Genomic DNA, 16394 nt, shown 5'->3' with positions numbered 1-16394 from the left:
CATGATCAGTGTTGATTGGCCAGTTCGTACAAGTGGGACTTGTGGAAGGTCTTACTTGTTGTAGAATAGTCTCCATTTTTATTAGTACCGATTGGCTCGTTCGTACAGGTGGGGCGCCAAGCAAAGCGAGGCTCTTCCGATTTAACTATTTATATCCCCTTACAAGGCTAACATTACTCCGTTATACTCGGTGGTGATCGAAAAAACTTGGTTGGCTAGGTCGTACAAGTGGGATGGAAAGCGATTGTACGAAAGAAGAGGGACCTTAGTTCAATAAGAAAAATGCAGTTGCCTATTGAACCCGTCAGACTTGATACTGGTATCCACGGGAATTCAATTGGTATAAATAGTTCCTAGATATCGCACCTGTTTCCTCCAAAATAACTGAGCAGAAAGATCAATGGAAGCCTCAAGATGAAAATGAACCGACTTCTAAGCGCCCCCATCCTTTTTATGAGCTTGGGATTCAAAGTCCACGGTTTGTATCATCGGGGCATGGTCTATGGATTTGACACAGTGAGTCCGGGGTTTGCCCAAGGTTTCAAACTTCTGACGAGCCATCTAGATTGAACCATCAGCCAACCTCACATGGACATCATGCTTCGATTCCTTCAATTGCTCTAAATTGGATGTTCCTTTGGACTATTCCAACCGAAGTCTTGGCACAACGTCGATTGCCTTCATCAAGCTGGCTGGCAAGAATGCCACCGTCGAGTCTCCAAGCATTGTGATCAACCCCGGTACAATCTCAACTTATTAATCATGCAATTGTCTGAATTTCATCTGACTGGACTGACACTTCGTTAGGCGGTCCGGGTGGTTCAGGTGTTGACCTACTCCTCACATACCAGGATCTCGTCGGAGAGATGTTTGGAGACCAATACAACTTCGTCTCCTATGACCCTCGCGGTGTGAACAACAGTGGCTTGCATCTAGACTGCTTCCCAAACGACGCAAAAGCAAGATCAACCTTCTATCGACTGCACAGAACAGGCGCCACCAATATCTCATCAACATCATTTGAGGAACAGTACTACTCAAGCTCTATCTACGGCGAGTGGTGCAACAATGCTGTGGAGAACCACACACCCCATGCCTATTATGTGGCTACACCAGCAGTCGCCCATGATTTGCTCACATTCACCGAAGCCGAAGCTAAGATGGCCGGTCAGTCCCCATCAACCGCCAAACTGTGGTCCTATAGCATCAGTTACGGCACTGTTATCGGAAGCACTTTTGCTTCCATGTTTCCTGATCGCGTTGGGAGAATGGTCCTCGATGGTGTTATAAACGCAGAGCAATATTATGACAACTATTGGACAGACAATGCGGATCAAATGGACGAGGCCATGGAAACATTCTCGACCTTTTGCCATTTGGCAGGTCCTGAAAAGTGCTCATTTTGGGGACCCACCCCAGCTAACATCACGGCGAGAATGGATGCCATCATCACTCGGCTTCAGAACCATCCAGTCCCGCTAAATGGAATCGGTGATTCAGACCTGCCGACAATGGTCACCTATTCAGACTTGAAGACTCTTTTTCTCAACTCAATCTACACACCACTGGCAAGCTTTCCCAGCATGGCCGACATCCTACACCAGGCCGAGCGTGGGAATGTCTCCGCTCTTGCGGGCATGTATGAACAGTCAAACTCTATAACCGATGCCCGTCTCGCCATTACGTGCGCCGACTCGTATCGGAGAAACAGGCTGACTACTATCGAAGAGTTCAAGGCTTGGACAGAGTACATGGTTTCCAAGAGCAAGTACATCGGTGATGTTTACCCTACCTATTTGGAGGGTATTTTATGTCGATCATTCCGACCGCACTTGCCTGATAGTATGTTCTTCCAAGGTAGGCAACACCCCCTCTCTCCTTTCTGGCATTTGACGATCATTGTTTTCGGCAAAATGGGGGATTATTTGCATGGGATCAAGTCTAACGAGGTTGATACAGGCAAAATAAGTGTACTAAACAAGCCTATGTCCTTTCCGATCCTCTTTGCAAGTAATACCATCGACCCCATCACGCCGTTACAATCGTACGTTCAGCCAAACCGCATCACCATTGGTTATATTACAAGCTAACATCCTCTCGTTATAGGGCGCGTAAGATGTCCTCTCGGTTTGCCGGATCGGTACTTTTAATGCAAGAAGCCGTTGGTGTGAGTTTTCAATATATAGCTATCTCGACCAAGAGTCTTGGCTTACTCGGGGATGTTTCCTTGAATTCAGCATACGGTCATCGACCAGGGAGCGTCGGACTGTTACTTTGCACATATCCAGGCATACCTCGAAGGGACTGTTCCAGCTTCCAACACTACATGCCCGCGACAATACATTCCCTTTATAGATGCCAACCCCCTTTAACGATTTCGAACCGGGAGAGGAAAGCTTGGTCAATTTCAGGAAAGAACATACCGGTGTTAACTAAGTTCTGGATTGCATACCCTTATTCCAAGGTAATAGTTTCAGTGTGGGGTCGGTTGCTACGCTCCTTTTACTTTTTTGTTATTGAATTGCCTATTATTCTGTTCTCCCTTTGTCTGAGCCGTTGTATATAAGCAATCTCACTTCTGACAACTTCCTAAGTAAGGTGCTTAACAAATTATTAGGCAGTTTGCTCACCATGGTGGTTGACAATCCCATCACTATCCAAGGTCCTCCGGAAACCCATCAGGATAGCCTTTCCATGCATTATTGGATCTACTTCCGTAACTTGGAATTAGCGACGAACATCCCTTTCTACAGGCTAGGAAAGTCCGGTTGGAAGGCATACAGGTCCGAAAGCCAGGTGCTTCTACGGATGCGTGAAAGGGGTGATTGTCCTTATGTGATCCCTAATACTTAGTGCTCGCCACTAGAGAGGGATTTGTCTATAAGGTGGTGTGTTGAGATGCAGTCGCTTTTCGTGCTCCTCCGGCTATGGTGACAATCATGGCTCACCCCTCAGCATCGCCACCCACCCTGTCAGGCGCCTGTGTACGTAGATTAGTTGCCTTAGTTGCCATGGTATTATAAAGCGATATGTTAATCAAGCAACAGCTTTCCTTATCAGGATCCAATACGAAGAGTTAAGAATCTGGTGGATGGAGAACAGCCAGAAATGATCTCCGGCCCTGTTCTCCGTAAGCTATCCGCAGGATGGGGGTAATGGCTATATCCAGGCGATTGAAATGGTTGCCTTAGTGTCTAACGATGATTGAATGCGCCCTCAACACCGCCTCCACTAGACCGGGAGGAACGTAGAAGCGTCTCAGTTGGCTCGATTTATCGGATACTCGGGCAGTAGCCAGCCTAGTAAACCTAGATAGCGGGTCAGCATATGTAACTGAGATGTTCCTAGCTGTCACGGGCGTTTCCTGGGTATTAGCAAGAGGACGACATGTGCCGTCTTGATGAATCTTGGTAAACCATCTGTTGAACCCACTGCCCTTTGGTTTCCAGCACGGCATCTTCGCTGCTCGTCAACCGCCATACACTCTTTCTAATCGGCCACATAAGCTCTCACTGCTCCTTTCAGAGTGTCGAGCCCGCTTTGACACACCTAGTAAATTCTAGGAAGGAAGAGCGAATGGCACCACGAGGCTGCGTGGTTAGACAGTATGATGGTATTGGCAGACTGATTCGCCGGTCAATCGCTGCTCAGTACAGAATAGTTATGCAATATATCTGGACGGGACTACCCAATCAACAGGATAACACGCATGGTGGAGAATAGTACGCAGCAGCAACGGAACCTGCGGGGTTCCCAACTAGTTCTACCGGGCTGGTCTCCTGGCGTCTGGACATATGCACAACGACTGTGCTGCAAATTCTCATCCCCGACTCACCCATGCCCACAACCCAGTGTTCAAAACAAGTCAAAGAGCCAACTCTAGCAGCCATGCAGCCTTTTTCCTTTGCCTGATGCTCTAGGGTGCAGAAAGGAGGGGCAACCGGCAAATTACACTTGCATGTAGCGCTCTAGACTCCAGCACAGCGTATTCGCTTGAGAACACGATGAATACAATGTTTCATCAAGGCATATCTTCCCACTCCTGCATGCATTGTTGGATCCACTTCCATAAGCTGGGCCAAGCGATAAACATGTCCGTGCGAAGTGTCTGCGGTTTGTTGGTGGCATACTGTGCTTTCCATTCTGACATCAGCGTCAGCTTCTTGGCTATTGTGTGTCGGAGATCCTTGTTTCGAAAGTATTCCTGTTCATCCTTCTCAATTTTTGAACGTGGCTGATCCTCCTCTTGAACTTCTCTGTAAAGCTGGATGTAGTGAGGCGAACGCCGCTTCTGTAAGAATTATTGTCCTATGTCCTATTGTAGACCATATGCGTAGTGCCAGATGGTACCGAAGAGAGTATAATCAGCAACTGAATCCAGATTTATGAGGCGATTGAATCTCCAGGAGACCTGGCCCCGCTCTAGCGATTCACGGTATGTCCGTATCAAGCTTTCTTCGAATGATTTAGGCAGTCGCGATGAAGCCATTGATGAAGGATGTTTGTAACTCCGAACCGATTTCGTCGCGATATTGTGGCAGTCCAGGCGCAGCTAACAGCATAGATTCGGGAATAGATGAAGCGAATGCCCAGTCGATGATACACGTTATGTTGTAATCATCATCCACATAGATGTTGTTGACACTCAGATCAGGGTGGCACAAAGGAAAAGTTTCTGTGTTGACCGCAGGGAGTTTACATTGCCGTAAAATGTCACGGAGAGCATCACCCACGATTATGTAGTCCAGTCTGTTGTCTGACGAGTCGATCTTGCAGCAGAGGGTCACAAAGTCGTTCCATAGGCTCATAGCCTCCGCATAGTGTGTGTTAGATTGATAGTCGTCTCGTGAGGGAATGGGTGCCACAAAGCAGTGATGTGATAGCTGCAGAATTTCTGCCTGCTCCGAGAATGCAGAGGCAAGGCTGTCATAGAACTGCTCTTCAGAAGTGAACGGCCCACGTGGAATCTCCAAGCAATATCGACTGTGTAGCATGTGACCCCGGGAGAGACATTCCTTGATTTCGAAGGACTCTTCTTCTTCAAAGTGTGAACCGACCTTATCGAAACGCAACTGCGACAGCTTCCAGGTGATACCGCCCAGCTGATAGAGAACTTTTGCCTTGCTGGAGGTCTCTATGTCAGGTTGAGGGGAGCCGGCTGGTCTCCAGACTTTTGACAGTGGTCGGCCAGGAGCTTCGCTCATGAAAATGAACGGGATACCGATTTCATTATCGGAAGAAGCACTATCCTTGGTTAGAAGCCGAAGAGTGTAGCCTCGGAGAGTCCGTTACCAATAGTCGTAGATTTCTGGAACTGGGATATCGCTGTGGGCCTTGAGATATCGCAGCGTGGCAGCTTCGCTTGACAGTAGCTTTTTTCCCATCTCCACTGGCATGAATGTCCTAGGACGTGGGGACCTGAATACCCATCGTATCCCATCTTCAAATGATATAAAGACGGCCCAATTTAAGCTTCCAAATGCAGGACGCTGAGTCGGACCACAGATGCATGGAATACCCTTCCGCAGCGTGCTTGCTCGACGGGACAGAGCCTGAAGGTCAAATTTAGCATAGGTGAATATTACGGGCTCTTAACTGGAAGACATTTTTAAGGAAAGGGATTGGAGAGGGGGAAATGGGATTGAAAGGAATACAAGGGCGAAAGGGGTGTTGATTGATCAAAGCGGTGAGAGCTGGAGACTTTCACGTGATGAAAGCGTGGCTTTCTTGGTTCTTAGCTCGATACTGCCACCTCGCACCGCTTCAGCCACAATCTTGGAGATGATCGCCACATCGATAAGGCGCTACATCCTGGGGGTCATTCATTAAACCTATGAAGAACTGCAACTTTCACATTTTTCTTCCCTTGAGATGTACGATTTATATTCCAGATCTTGGATAGATGTATAAAGTTCTACTTATCAAGGTCCAGTCATGAATCCATCTAGTAAGAAGACCGCCAAACTAACTAAAAATAAATAGTAACTTCTCAAACACACATAATATTACCTTCAATGAAATTAACTAGTAGAATGTAGAGCCAAAACCGCAGCCATACTACTTTCTACCTATATGGGGTGATGGACACGGGAAGATGAGTACAGATATCGAGGCTTTGGCTGCGGGAACAGGTTCAAAACCATCCTTGGTCCTTATCCTCAACATAGACTTTCGGGAGCGGGTGCCTTCCGTCAATAAAAACCGTTCCCCCAGCAGCTTGGTTATGGCCACCAACGTTGATCTGATAAGGGATCACCTTGGGCCGCGGCTTATCCTCCAAGTTTTCTTGGAGAATGGATTCGATCAGGCGCTGTTGATCGGGAACAGCGATCTGTCCCAGGTATATCCCGCACACAATCCCGGACTGTTTCATTTCAGGCCCCAGACGGATATCCTTCTTGAATAAATACAGATCAACAAACTCGGTCATTTTCTCTCGGACATGCTTTTCCCCAGCATCAGGGTCATTGGTCGGGCCAGGTAAGGGAGATATGTGGGCCAGGATGGCGCCTTTTGTGGAAGCAAGCATAACTGCCGTACAGCTGTTCAAGTTCCGGGTGCCAATGACTTTCTTGGTCTGGTCATCCGAGAAAGAGATGAAGCCGACTTTGTTCATGTGGACCTCGATTGCCTCTCCATCGTTCAAGGCCTCGACAAGAAAGCGAAGTACCCGAGCCTAATATAGGAAGCATTTTCTAGTCCTTAATGGATTATGTTGGAGTGGCTACTAAGGCGATTCAACCGTGTAGAATGAGATGGATGATGATCTAGCTAGGGGCCTCGTAGGCCATCTATATGGACTAACTAGCGGTGTAGGGAGGAGCGTCACGTGACCCTACGTTGCCTACCGGCCTGGGAGCCCATCGGGGATCCCAACAGATTATGTAAGATTTATTTCTATGTATTGCACATTCATGTCCCTGTGCACTCGGATGCTTATATGTATTGGGGGAGAAGGGAAAAGGATGGGTAAGCATAGGTGTAACAATGGGTATGAATGCATAAAACAGACATAAGATGACAGAATTTCCCAACTAGACCAAAAGAGATACCTCTTAGGTTAGTGGGACAATTCTAAGGTGAATAGTTCCAACATACCCTTCTCAGACTAAATACAGTGAAAGTTTAAAAAATTTATCTTAAACCGAGTTTATATACTCAAGAGAATAACACAGCTGACTCTAAAAGCTTACTGTAAAAGTAGTGACCCGGACTCAAATCCCTAATATAGAGATCTCAAATAAATAGTAGATAGTAGAGAACTAAGCTTCTCCGGGCTCATAACCTGACAGAATTTCCCAACTAGACTAGAAGACATACCTCTTCAGTTAGTGAGACAATTCCAAGGTGAATAGTTCCAACATAAGATAGTATAAATTAGTACAAGATGGGATGTTGATGACGGGTTATGTCACCGATGAATAAGCCGACCATCATGTCACCTGATGAGACACACCACTTAACTCCAAGGGGCAACTCTACTTTCCCTACAAAATCTCGGTGCTAATCTCTTGGGAGACATTCCATCTGAGCCTTTAATACCAGTCTAATTCTCCTGTCCATAAAAATGAGGAATATTATCAAGGAGCTTCGCATTACCATTACTGACAACGACATTGTCAAAGTCGCTAACTTGCTCGACGAAGGAGCGCCAATGATACTTGAACACTTCGCCCTGGCGACCCAAGCGAAGCTTTATTAGGTGCTTAAGCTGTTTATCGATCGCGGTTGGAATATCAATACCGACGTCGATACACTCACGCCGTCAGCACTTGTGCAAATATGATTACATTCCACATTGTCGTCCTGATGAACTCATGCCAGTTAGATACACCTTCGACGATATAACCCTTCTTCGATGGTTCCTGGACAATGATGCCGATCCGAACAAACGATGTCAAATCCGGGACTGTACTCCATTATCCTATGCTGTCGCACAGGCGCCATTTGAGGCGATTGATATGCTCTTCACGTATGGGGGCTCGGTTGATCAAGGTCAACTGTTGCATTACACTGCAATGCGCGGCCTTCCAGACAGTGTGGAAGTCCTGGAATATATCTACAACAAGGACTCGGACACTCAGGGGACGAAAATCAACAAATTGTTGGACCAAGATACACCGGAGGCGTTTGCGATGAACTATAGGGTGGGACTCGGAACCCCGCTTCACTACGCCGCGCTCGCTGGATCGTTGGGGTCGGTTAGATACCTGTTGGAGAAAGGAGGGGACCCTTGGGTCTTAGATCCTTATCGTCGAACAGCACTAGGGTTGGCAATATACGCTAACCACGAGCACGTGGCACAGTTCTTGACGACTTGGAGTCATACGGCCACACTGCAGCAGAAGAGGACAGGGAATGTCGGCGTGGTAGTCTAAGCTTATTGGCCCATTCTTATCTCCGCTTGAGGAAGTATATAATAATTCACAGCGCGTACTTTACCAGTGTCCCTCTCTGACTGACAGAATAGAGAATGCATGTAGCCTCCGAAACGTCCTATGCACTATACAGCATGTCATGACCTTTGATGGCGTTGAAAATATGTGCATAATACATTCGATCTTTCATCATTACTTAGTAAGCTGGTAATCTAAGGTCTTTATTTACTTGTTTATTCTTGATGGTTTCCTCAAACCCATTCCCTGCGCTGTTTATTCTTTTCGCGACACTCTCTCAGTCCTCTTCCTAATCTCCCATATCCTTTCGTGTGGCTCTTGAGGTTTCTGAGGTTGCAGTTGACAGAGCACCTGGGAGTTTCAGATATGGTCGAGGTTGTAGGGTTGGGGAAAGACGCAGTCCAGGACCGAGCTTCGGCAATTGTGGAATTGCGGCCATGTCTTGTCGCACAGTTTCAGAATTTATTGGTCTGTTAAGGTTTAGTCGAAACGTCTCTACTATATGTTTGTTGCCACTTACATTCGACACATCATCGCGAGACTTGTATGAGCCTTCTACCACTACCTCGGAAGCCGCCGGGAACTCAAACTTATGACTGAGAAATGGCACAAGTGGAGGGGAGGATTTCTAGAAGGCGGCAACAGTTCATGCTTTTGCCTCCTTCGATAGTTGAAAGTAGGGTTCCCCACTTGGGGCGCAATAGGGAAAACTCAAAAATCACATTAGTGGAGACGGACCGTGCATACAAGCCCTAACGGGTTTACCATGTTTTGACAAGAGTGTACCTGGGCTGCACCATCAGTGACTGAAATAGGTGTAGTCAATGCCTAGCATTGCACCTTCTTACCGTCTCAGGAAAGAGCAAAGTGTCATACTAATCGCACTATAGAATGTTCCTCCCTTTGGGAGTCACCTCCTCACAGCGCCTAACCTCTGAGTATGGGATGAAACTCCGTCACTGTCCACTGAAGACATCGGTAGTATTTCGGGAGCAAGACCGGACTCGGTCCAGGTGACCCGATCCTTGCAGAATCCCCAAATCCTGGATCCTCGGGTAAACGCAGAAATCTGCGCTCTGGGGTCATTTGCTGCCTGCCTCATAGCAATGTCTTCAATGCTGGATGTTCTCAAACATGTCGATTGAGAATTTGTGTAATGAATTGACCGACCGGAGAGGTCTTCTTGTATGCCTGAATGCATGCCCTAAGTCCCACCTGGTGCTGGAACACGACGTATGCACGGACCATGACGATGGCGATCATCCGTCTATACGCGTATAGACAAAGTTTCCCCTGAACAGTGGATGGACCCTGCCAACCGTGGGTCCATGTCTCGCTCGAGTTAATATCTTCTCTGTCCCTCCATCTTCTTCATTCTCTCCATCTAGCGTATCATTCCTCAACAACCCTACCTATGGAGCCATACGACCAACCTCCGCCCTATGAGGCCGTGCCTTCAAACCCGTGGGAAGGCCAAGAGACTGCTGTCAAAGGTCGGTGGACCCTTCCGTCGCATTTTTCCGTCGGAGGGCATTCTGACCAGCCCCATATAGACGACGGTCGCGTCGTGGTGGATGCAAATTCCCGGCTTTGCAGAACCATTTCCAAGCTTATCCCACGTGTACGAGAAGAACAGCACCTGCCACCACCACCCGGGTATTGGGAGAACATCAAACCCCCACACCGTCTCAACATCGTTATCCAAATCGTCGGTAGCCGGGGCGATGTGCAGCCATTCATTGCATTGGGAACGGCCCTACAGCAATGCGGCCACCGCGTACGAATTGCCACACATCAAGTCTTTCAGAACTTCGTCCACGATTCTGGCTTAGAGTTCTACCCCATCGGCGGTGACCCTAGCCAACTGATGGCGTATATGGTCAAGAACCCTGGTTTGATCCCCCGGATGAGCAGTGTACGCGCAGGCGAGATCGCAAAGAAGCAGCAGATGATGGCTGATATTCTTCGTGGCTGCTGGCAGTCATGTGTTGCTGTTGACCCTGTGTCTCAAGCCCCGTTTGTTGCGGACGCTATCATTGCCAATCCCCCGAGCTTTGCTCATGTCCATTGTGCGCAGGCTCTTGGAATCCCGCTCCATTTGATGTTCACAATGCCCTGGAGTGCTACGCGCGCGTTTCCACATCCGTTGGCGAATTTGAAGAATGTTTCGCCGGACCAGGACTGGATCAATCATGTTTCTTTTGGTGTGGTGGACTGGTTATCATGGCAGGGGTAATACACTAATCTTCTACCAAGATTGTTCTTGTCTAATTGCTCACTGATCATTCAACATAACAGGTTAGGTGAAGTGATCAACGAATGGCGAAAAAGCGACCTGAGTTTGGAGCCGATTGCCATGTCCGAAGGTCCATTCCTCCTCCAGACTCTCAAGGTGCCCTATACATACTGTTGGTCACCCGCCCTGGTGCCAAAGCCCGACGACTGGCCGGCAAACCTAGGTATTTACTCCACATCCCCTCTATTGTCCGGTGTCATCACTAACCACAGCACCACGATAGAGGTCTGCGGCTTCTTCTTCCGCGACGCACCAGACTACAAGCCCGATGCAGCCCTTGCATCCTTCCTCAGCTCAGGCCCTCCACCTATCTACATCGGGTTCGGAAGCATCGTTCTAGAAGATTCAGAGAAAATGACCCGAATGTTCGTGGAAGCGATTCAGCAAACAGGCGTCCGGGCACTGATCTCCCGGGGGTGGAGTAAACTCGGCGGAATCGAGTGCGAGAATATCATGTATCTCGATGACTGTCCCCATGAATGGCTTTTCCAGCGCGTTAGCGCTGTCATTCACCACGGGGGAGCAGGGACTACGGCCTGTGGGCTGCGCTATGGCAAGCCAACATTTATCGTGCCGTTTTTTGGCGAGTAAGTACACCTTCCGCGGAAACGTCTGGTTCCTGTACCTGACCAATCTCTTTAAAGTCAACCATTCTGGGGCCAAATGGTAGCCGCCAATGGCGCAGGTCCAAGCCCGATACCACACGAGCTTCTCTCCGCACAGAAACTCGCCGAATCAATCCTCTACTGCATTAGTCCCACCGCTATCGAAGCGGCAGGACGTATCTCCGCCAGAATGCAACACGAATCAGGAGTCCAAGCCGCCGTTGCCTCGTTCCATCGAAATCTCCCTGAAGATCTCAAGAAATGCGGAATTCTGCCAGAGTTCTCGGCCTCCTGGGTCGTCAAGAAGGGGAAGAAGCGGTATCATCTGTCAAAGGTAGCTGCGGAGATTCTGCTCGATCATATGAAGATTGCTAGGGATAAGATGCAGCCGTGAGTACCACCCTTATATTCGATCGAGACCGTATGCTGATCATGAGTAGATATCAACCCAAACCCATCATCATCGAGAACGAGCGCTGGGATCCAATCACAGGTGTCTCATCCGCTGGACTCGGCTGGACGGTAGACATGCTCAAAGCATCAGGGGATATAGTCTACCAGCCATACAAAGTCTTTAAACATCGAGACTCGACCTCTAGACCATCATCACAGTCAACAAATCGCGAAGCCCCACTCTCAACTACCGAAACACAACTCCATCCTACCACCGATCCCCAAATCCGCAAAGCAAAATCCATGACCGACATGACCCTCACCAAGACAGACGAACCTATCAAAAAACACAAAGCAACCGCCATGGCCTCCGCATCTGCAAAAGCCTCAGGCAAGCTACTAGGAAAATACGTCTCCGGGGCAATGGTCGATATCCCGTTAGCAGCTGCGGAAGGGTTCCGAGTACTTCCTGGGCTATATGGTGATAAGGTCCATGATTATGGTCACGTCAAGGATTGGAAGACGGGTATTATTGCTGGAGCAAAGTGTTTTGCTCTCGGTATGGGTGAAAGCGTCACGGATATCTTTTATCAGCCGTATAAAGGTGCCAAAGATAATGGTGCGGTGGGGTTTGCGACGGGAATGTTGAAAGGAACGTTTGGGGTCGTGGGGAAGGTGACGCATGGTAGGTGATATATTTTCATTCACTTGAGATATTTGCTGATTTATTGGCGTTAGCTTCCTTGGGACTGGTTGCGTATCCTGGTCAGGGTATAAAACGGACTATTCGCTCTTCGTTCCGGAATAAGCGGCAGAAGCAGATTGTTACGGCTCTGCATGCTGATGGGGTGAGTATGCTTCATGGGGAGAGACGGCGCGGGATGAAGGATGCGTTGGTTCTTGATGCGTTTGGTCGATTGATGCAGAGGAATGATGATGTTGATGATAGCGATGATTATATGTAAGGGTACATTGTTTTTTGAATACTTCCTATGTTACACCTAGCAAAAAGGTTATCATTTTGTAGGATAAGCTTTATTTACAAGTAACAATGTGCAGTATCTGTGGTGCAGTCCAGCGTGGACTCAATATTAGTCTCAGACACTTCCAAGCAGAAAGCCGAAGAAGATAATGCAATCTAATAAACAGGCATCTTCCAAGCATCAAGATCCCAAGTCCAGAGAAAACAAATCCAGCTTGAATAGATGTCGAACAATCTTGAAATATGCCGGCTGATAGGCCAGTAGGGCACAAACTTTGAATATTCCAGAGTTACCCGTTCAAGGATGCTTTTGCGAGGTCCCGCCAACCCTAAATCACATCAATCTTTACTATATCAGCTATCTCAATGTTGTGTCTAGTACATACAACCACAGGGTATGGAAAACAGGGCTTCCCGTCTGCTCAGCTGTACTTAAGCCACACACTGGGAGGTTTGTAGTTATTAAAATCCCCGATGGTGACTAGGCAGTCACGTGATGCTACACCACTACTTTCTCTATATCAGGCCACTGTAGCAATTAGCTAGACATCATCTATGATTACTTTCTTCTATATCTTCCTCTCTCTTAAGCTGTTCTCTTGATAAATTATAAGCTCTTTTTGCTTGATTATCTAGAATTATTTAATTAGACTTTATACTTGAATGTTACGGACCCCTGCTAGCTGAACGAACTAGTGAGGCGGACTCATTAGGCAGAAGGCCACGTCCGGAACAGCAAGGACTCTTATCGAGTAGAATCCCGATCTGAGCAACCGATGACCGGAGCAGTACCACAGCACGTGACCACGCGGGCATGTCACCGACACGCTATAACATGTCAGCGATACGACAGAACATGGCGGCGACACGAAATAACATATCAGTGGCATGACATATCATGGCGACGCCATAACGAAGGATAGGATATAAGGACACTCTTTCATGTACTTAGCTAGTTCTGTTCTTCGTGCTCAATACAACTGTCTTTAAGTAACCATACGTTTTGGTAAAGCTTAGCGACAACACTCGTCCGCACTTACTTACGGATAGCTGCGCGGCACTATCTGGCCTTACTTCTCTTCTTCTGTTCAGAACCAGTCACCTTTAGATAGTCATCAGTCTGACTTACCTCGATTTAGTTCGAAGGTACGTATTGGAACGGAAGCTAAGCTAACAGGAACAGGGAGAAGCGATCCTAGGGTTTGACATTGAATTCTTGTTAATATAATTACTGACTAATCCCTACTTTCTAAACCCTCTTAAATCAAGAAATCGGATCTTATTATCTCTTCTATTGATTTAAAGAGAGTATTCCAGTTTCTTAATCTAATTATGTTTAATTATCTTGATCCTGCCTCTGTATACTGGAAAGAATATGTATATCTATTTAAATAAATTTATTATATTATACTTATCTAATCCCATGATTCATAACACTACAGAGTTAAATAAGAGAGTGGTGAAACAACTAGAGAAGATAGCTAGTTATCAGATATTTTGGAGTTCATAAAACCTCTTGATATTAAGGCTATTGTCAAACCCTAGGATCGCTTCTCCCTGTTCCTGTTAGCTTAGCTCCCGTTCCGATACGTACCTTGTGAACTGAATCAAAGGTAGTCAGGCTGTTGACTATCTAAAGGTGACTTGATCTGAACAGAAGAAGAGAAGTAAGGCCAGATAGTGCCGCGCAGCTATCTGTAAGTAAGTGCGGATGAGTGTTGTTATTAAGCTCTATCAAAACATAGGTTACTTAAAGATAATTATAATTAAGCACGAAGAACGGAACTAGCTAAGTATATGAAAGAGTGTCCTTATATCTTATCTCTTATTATGGCGTCGCCATGATATGTCATGTCGCTGATATATTATATTATAGCACTGCTATGTCCTGTTATAGCGCTGCCATGTTATAGTGTGTCAGTGATATATCCGTCGTGGTCACGTGTTGTGTAACCATCCCGGTTTGTAGGTTACTCTAATCAGGATTCTACTTGATAAGAGTCCTGGTCTTCCGGATATGGCCTTCTGCCTAACGTATCTATCTTACTAGTTTGTTCAGCTAGCAGGGGTCTGTAACATCACTCCCCCTCTTTCAAGGTTTCTTGTCCCCAAGGAACATAAATCTGCAGTGCCTCCCTCCTGAGGTGAGTATCTGGTGTCATTTCCCAAAACTTTGTTCAGATTATTAACCATGTTGTCTAGTTCTTTTATTTATAAGAAGAGCCTTTACCAGCAGATTAAGGATAAAGGTTTCCTTGCGGTTTTCCCTTGCAAATGCTGTATTTGCCTTTACAAGATTTACATCAAATCCAAAAATTCTGATCACTGTAGTAAGTATATTAAAATAAATGATGTTTATTATAAAATACCTGATCCTTCCTTCTCTGACATCAAGTAGAAGCGTTTAATCAAGGCTCAAAATTTCATTAAAGAAGAGAAGAAAGTCATTCTAGCGAAACTTCTTCAGTTACAGAAACAAAAACAGTTATTATAAAAACAAGCTGGTAATTTCATAGCTCATAACATAAAGAAAATCAAAGAGCTGGAAGAGTTTAAGAAGTAAGAATAAAGAGAATATAAAGTGCAAGCAAGGCTGCACGATTAATAAGCTATAATATCCAAGACTGAGACTAATACTGCCACGGGTGGTGTTAAACTAGCCACCATATCCAAGCTTAATCTTAGTTTATCCTAACTTATTGACTCTCCTTCTTTCTAGACAAACTTTGACTTGCCTGCTGGTAGTACTGTTTTATAAGCTAGTAATAGTCTGTTAAATTCTTGATAAATTTCCATATATTTTTTAAGATATTATATTCTTTCTATTTTATCAAATACTTTAATCTACTGCTAATCTTCTTGTAGTCTAAAATCTTTTTAACTTTATATTCTTATTCTATATTATCATTAATCTCCATATTTTCTGTAATTCTAGCATTCCTTAGTATAGGTTCCAATAATGAGATATAAAATACTGGATATATTCTATTTATTGATTTTAACAATCTTAACTTGTAGTTAACTAGTTTCTTCTTATCTTCAATAACAAATAATCCTAGCTTGTGATAATCAAGCTTCTGACTTAATCATTTTATTTTAATATTTCTGCAGAGTAGGAACATCTTCTCCCCTCTTTTAAAATCAGGTTTCTTTCTATATTTATAATCATAGTATATCTTGCTATATAAGTTCATAAACTTAATATCTTAGAATAACTATAAATACATGTTTTCTATAAATATAATAATATCTTTAACTATATCAGTAACTTACTACCTCTCTAATAGCATTTTTAGAAACCTTAGATAATATCTATAATTAATATAAAATAGTAAGACTCTAATAGTTAAGTAACTGGTATTATTATATAAAAACTGTGTTATTAGTAATAGATTTATTTAATTATTCTACTAGTAATTTATGTAGTATCTCAAATATTATTTAATTATTTAATTAACTTTTTTTATTTGCCCATTTATCTGCGGGTGGTAAGCCGTTATTATTTATTCTTTTATTTTTATAAGATCTACAAGTAATCTCCAGAACTTCAAGATAAATAACTTATCTTAATCTAATATAATATACTTTAGCATCTTATAATATATAATAATGTTTTCTAGAAATAGTTCTACTATTTATATTACTATTATTATCATTTTGCTTGGTACAAGATAGATATATTTAATAAAGTAATTAATAATAATTATAATAATATCAAACCC

The 16394-nt window shown here is 45.1% G+C and overlaps 5 protein-coding genes across 5 annotated transcripts; 3 read left to right on the top strand and 2 right to left on the bottom strand.

The window, feature by feature from the left end:
- Positions 1-420: 420 nt before the first annotated feature.
- Positions 421-2372, top strand: BO94DRAFT_599423 (alpha/beta-hydrolase; the record flags this gene model as incomplete). The annotated part of the gene is made up of 6 exons (XM_025616320.1): positions 421-538; positions 579-740; positions 808-1803; positions 1960-2044; positions 2107-2167; positions 2238-2372. 6 exons carry the CDS (start codon positions 421-423, stop codon positions 2370-2372), a joined length of 1557 nt encoding a protein of 518 aa, XP_025466368.1.
- Positions 2373-4021: 1649 nt separating this feature from the next.
- Positions 4022-5602, bottom strand: BO94DRAFT_599421 (uncharacterized protein; the record flags this gene model as incomplete). Its single annotated transcript, XM_025616319.1, has 4 exons — positions 5293-5602; positions 4517-5244; positions 4373-4455; positions 4022-4291 (listed from the first exon to the last, which is right to left on the bottom strand). The coding sequence occupies exons 1-4, from the start codon at positions 5394-5396 to the stop codon at positions 4022-4024; spliced, it is 1185 nt and encodes a 394-aa protein (XP_025466367.1). The 5' UTR covers positions 5397-5602.
- A 531-nt stretch (positions 5603-6133) lies between these two features.
- Positions 6134-6616, bottom strand: BO94DRAFT_547541 (uncharacterized protein; the record flags this gene model as incomplete). The annotated part of the gene is made up of 1 exon (XM_025613338.1): positions 6134-6616. The coding sequence occupies one exon, from the start codon at positions 6614-6616 to the stop codon at positions 6134-6136; it is 483 nt and encodes a 160-aa protein (XP_025466366.1).
- A 951-nt stretch (positions 6617-7567) lies between these two features.
- Positions 7568-8378, top strand: BO94DRAFT_566978 (ankyrin repeat domain-containing protein; the record flags this gene model as incomplete). The annotated part of the gene is made up of 3 exons (XM_025614599.1): positions 7568-7624; positions 7703-7764; positions 7829-8378. The coding sequence occupies 3 exons, from the start codon at positions 7568-7570 to the stop codon at positions 8376-8378; spliced, it is 669 nt and encodes a 222-aa protein (XP_025466365.1).
- Positions 8379-9810: 1432 nt separating this feature from the next.
- On the top strand, positions 9811-12655 carry BO94DRAFT_599400 (UDP-Glycosyltransferase/glycogen phosphorylase; the record flags this gene model as incomplete). The annotated part of the gene is made up of 7 exons (XM_025616318.1): positions 9811-10628; positions 10695-10855; positions 10916-11279; positions 11337-11687; positions 11738-11867; positions 11910-12375; positions 12429-12655. 7 exons carry the CDS (start codon positions 9811-9813, stop codon positions 12653-12655), a joined length of 2517 nt encoding a protein of 838 aa, XP_025466364.1.
- Positions 12656-16394: the final 3739 nt, after the last annotated feature.

This window comes from Aspergillus sclerotioniger (assembly GCF_003184525.1).
Source record: "Aspergillus sclerotioniger CBS 115572 chromosome Unknown BO94scaffold_18, whole genome shotgun sequence".
Lineage (NCBI taxonomy): Eukaryota > Fungi > Ascomycota > Eurotiomycetes > Eurotiales > Aspergillaceae > Aspergillus > Aspergillus sclerotioniger.
Note: the sequence above shows the minus strand (reverse complement) of the source record. Positions and strands in the feature narration are given on the sequence as shown.